Consider the following 4,180-nt stretch of genomic DNA (forward strand, 5'->3'; position numbering starts at 1 on the left):
TCTGGCAATCGGCCTACCTCGGCCTCCCAACGTGCTGGGATTACAGGCATGAGCCACCGTGCCTGGCCTATTGATCCTGTTGTTATGGGTGGGGAAACTGAGATCCAGAGAGCTTAGGCAACTTGCCCAAAGTTTCACACTGCTAGGTAGTAAAGCCTAGATTTGAATCCAAACCGTTTGGGGCAAGAGCTTCCGCGCTTCTTCATTATGTAATACTGCGCTGACCCCTGGAGCTTCAGGCCTGCTCATCAGAGGCCCCAGTAGGACTCTGGGCTTCTACCATTTCTACCTGTTTCCTTAGTCATAATAATCATTTATATTTATTGTGCTTTTATCATACATTAGGCATTGTTCCAAGGGCTTTAATTATGTCGCTTAATTTGTTAACGCTCAAGAATGAGCCCGAGAGGTGGCGCCTCATAGGAAGGGTGTGCCCCAGCTCATGGCCATTCTTACCAGCCCCTATCTTGTAGCAGGTCCCCCTGTGCCCCTTCCAAAGCCATGAAAGACTCTGTCAGGCTCTTGGTGACTGGGAAAGAGAAGTTCCTCTGTGCCCTCTGTGGTCATGGTTAGAACTCTGCTCAGCTCTTCCTGCAGGTCTTGGCGGTGGCATCCCAGTTACCTTCTTTTGAGTCAGTCTTGCCTTCTGCCTCAGCCTTCTCCCGCCATCCAGGTCAATGGAACGCATCCACTCAGACCTTCCAACAACATCTTGATTTGTCTATACAGCCAGGCCAAGTCAGAGGTGGCGGGATTTTATTCTGGGCTGAAGCCAGGGGATCCTTGCTGACTAACCATCCAGCGAGCCAGGCCATCATGCAAGGGCCCACTGTTAGGTCCTGCTGGAAGCCAAGCCGGGGAGCCAAGTAGAGCTTTTCTCAGGTGGTTCTGGAGGATTCGCCTGGCGACTGTGCCTTCTTCCCTTTCTAGGTCTGTGAGGGTTTCCCTTGTCGTTTCCCTCGTGCACAGCTCTGCTCCCTGGCTCTGCTCCTGGCTGGATCCTTCTCAGCTTTCAGGGCTCAGGGCAGCACTCAGACCTCATTGAAGCCTTCGCTAGTCACCTTCTCCTTTTCAGCCTCCAGTGACTCTTAAATCACGTGTATTTCCTTTTCACACTCTCCAATCATTGTCTTTATTTATTTATTTATTTATTTATTTATTTATTTGAGACAGAGTTTCACTCTTGTTGTGCAGGCTTGAGTACAGTGGTGGTATCTCAGCTCACTGCAACCTCCACCTCCCCGGTTCAAGGGATTCTCCTACCTCAGCCTCCCGAGTAGCTGGGATTACAGGCACCCGCCACCACGCCCAGCTAATTTTTTTATTTTTAGCGGAGATTTGCCGTGTTTCAGGCTAGTCTTGAACTCCCAAACTCAGGTGATCCACCCACCTCGGCCTCCCACAGTATTGGGATTATAGGCGTGAGCCACCATGCCCAACCTTGTCTTTATTTCTTACTTACTGCCTACATTGCCCATGCAATTCTAAGTTCTAAGAGGACATGCATTTTCTTCTTCACTCACTGTTCTGTGTACCTAGCTCCTGACACTGTGCCTGGCCCATAATGGGTGCTCAATAAATACACATTGAATGAAATAGTTGAAAAAGTCTCTGTCATTGAAGGTGATGGTATTGACACTATGGCCAGGAGCTCATTTTCAACCTCACAGCCCTGCCAATACCCCTTTCTAGTTCATGTCTCCCACGTCTCCTAAATAAATCTGTACCTTGTTCAGGGATTCGTCATTGTTATTTGTATTGGCTAAAGGCCCCTGGGGCCTGTCTGCTCCTCCTCATTTTCCATGGTGTTGAATGAAGTTGTCCTTGTCCCTATGAACACATTCTTTTTTTTTTTTTTGAGACAGAGTCTTGCTCTGTCACCCAGGCTGGAGTGCAGTGGCACAATCTTGGCTCGCTGCAACCTCCGTCTCCAGGGTTCAAGCGATTTTCTTGTCTCAGCCTCCCAAGTAGCTGCGATTACAGGTGTGCGCCACTATGCCTGGCTAATTTTTTGTATTTTTAGTAGAGACAGAGTTTCACCATGTTGGCCAGGCTGGTCTCGAACTCCTGACCTCAGTTGATGGCCGCCTGCCTTGGCCTCCCAAAGTGCTGGGATTACAGGCGTGAGCCACCGCGCCCAGCTATGAACATGTTCTTAGTGAATAAAATCAGAAAGACATTTGGGCTCTCAGTGCAGAAGGGAAAGTGTCGCTGAGAATGGATTCTTTGTTGTGCCTCTGTTGGGAATATGCATGTCAAATGGAAGAGTCCTAAAGAGTCCCTTTTTTAGTTTAAACAGCTAAAAAAATATGCCCTAGGCAGTATGCTAGGTGTCTGGCAGCATGCACAAGCCAAGCATCTACATTTAAGGGGCTTTCTGTCTCTTGGTGGGAAAGGACTTGACTGCATGACAAGAAGACACCAGCATATGAGGCACAGTCTCATTCACAGAACCAAAGATGATCAGTACTTTGCTTATAGCGGCGAATGGTTACTGAGGTCTGGGGAGGTTTCATGGGATTTAGTCACAGCCCTGTAACACAGAGAGGATTTGGGTGAGTTTACTTGTGTGTGTTCTGTAGCCTTAGTGAGTGTTCCGTGTGGTCACTGGTTTTATTGTTTCCTCTAGATACAGCCAGAAGATGCCCCAGTAGTTCTCTGGCTACAGGGTGGGCCAGGAGGTTCATCCATGTTTGGACTCTTTGTGGAACATGGGCCTTATGTTGTCACAAGTAACCTGACCTGTAAGTATCCCTTGCACTATATTTCCTATAGAATCTTTCATCTGAGCCTCATATCTGCTCCAAAACTAATTTAGAGTAAACACGGAACCACTAGGACTAGCTTAACTGTTCCAGATTACCAAAACACAACTTTCTGGCAATGTCCATCCGAGAAGGAGGAGCCTCAGGGCTGTGTCCTGACTGGGCTGCTGTCTCCCTTGAAATTTGGGTGAAAAGTTCTAATCCGCTTTCTTGCAGTCTGCTGCTGACTCAAGCATTCTGGGTTTGCAGAACAGTTGGTATTTATTACAATTTGGGACAGTTCTTTGCAGGGGACTAATGGGTGGAATTATATTCCTAATTACTCACATGAACTACACACTTTGTGGTTCAGTCACACTTAGGATCTGATAACTTGGAAGCAAGACGCTATTCCAGGTGGGGGCTGAGGTGGAGGAAGGATAAAGAGCAACATCTGGCTGTCACTAAGTTTACCTTCATCTCATTTTTTTTTTTTTAATTTTGTTTTCTTTCCCCTGGGTTAGAATTTGGAGTGTGAGCCAGTTTGTGACTCAGTATAAAGGCTTATGTGCCAGTTTTGTTGAAGTAGTTCTCTTCAAGAGATGGAGCCTTAAGGATGATTGATTTAATTGGACATACGGATATTATTGCAGAGGTGGTTGGTGGGTGTTTTTTCATGTTCCAAGCTTTCGTTGGGTTTTGTTTCCAAGCTTTATCTCAGGTGTGGAAACGCTCTGGGCTGGGGGAACGTGAAGGAGAGGAGTGGAGAGGGTAAAAGTGCAGGTGCCTGTTCCCCACTATGACAGTATGAAGCATGTTAGAGGGGACACCAACAGCTCACGAGGACCGGGGAGTGTGTTGGGCTTCTGACCACTGTGAGGCCTCGGTGAAATGCTTGTCCACTCTATCTCACCCCTCTTCTCTGATTTCACAGTGCGTGACAGAGACTTCCCCTGGACCACAACGCTCTCCATGCTTTACATTGACAATCCAGTAAGTCTGGGATGATCCTGTGAGCTGTCAGTGCTGGCCTCTCCTGTCTTTTACTTTTTCCTTTTTATTAAGTACATTTAAAAAAATAGATTTAGTTTTTCCTTTTCAAAATAGAATTTAATCTGTGAAATTAAAACCATTTTGAGATTTAGTTATTCTGTTAACATATATAATCATATCAGAGTTTGGCAGTTTTCCTTGCTGCCTTCTCTCATGTCCTTATTTTTTTTTCTATTGAGACGGAGCCTTGCTGTGTCGTCCAGGCTGGTGGCTCACTGCAACCTCCGCCTCCCCAGTTCAACCCGATTCTCCTGCCTCAGCCTCCCAAGTAGCTGGCACCTGCCACCACACCTGGCTGATTTTTGTATTTTTAGTAGAGATGGGAGCGGGGGTAGGGGTGTTCACATATTAGATAGGCTGGTCCTTTTTTTTTTTTTTTTTTT

At 46.8% G+C, this 4,180-nt stretch overlaps 1 protein-coding gene across 2 annotated transcripts in view; it reads left to right on the forward strand.

The window, feature by feature from the left end:
• CPVL (carboxypeptidase, vitellogenic-like) overlaps positions 1–4,180 on the forward strand; it is a 172,007-nt gene that overhangs the window by 54,391 nt on the left and 113,436 nt on the right. For both annotated transcript variants that reach the window (XM_011972228.1, XM_011972227.1), the window contains exons 4-5: positions 2,630–2,744; positions 3,679–3,737. In XM_011972228.1, coding sequence (XP_011827618.1) covers positions 2,630–2,744; positions 3,679–3,737 — 174 coding nt within the window. The remainder of the gene's footprint in view (positions 1–2,629; positions 2,745–3,678; positions 3,738–4,180) is intronic.

The sequence above is a fragment of the Mandrillus leucophaeus genome, unplaced genomic scaffold, assembly GCF_000951045.1.
Source record: "Mandrillus leucophaeus isolate KB7577 unplaced genomic scaffold, Mleu.le_1.0 Scaffold128, whole genome shotgun sequence".
In the NCBI taxonomy this organism is placed as follows: domain Eukaryota; kingdom Metazoa; phylum Chordata; class Mammalia; order Primates; family Cercopithecidae; genus Mandrillus; species Mandrillus leucophaeus.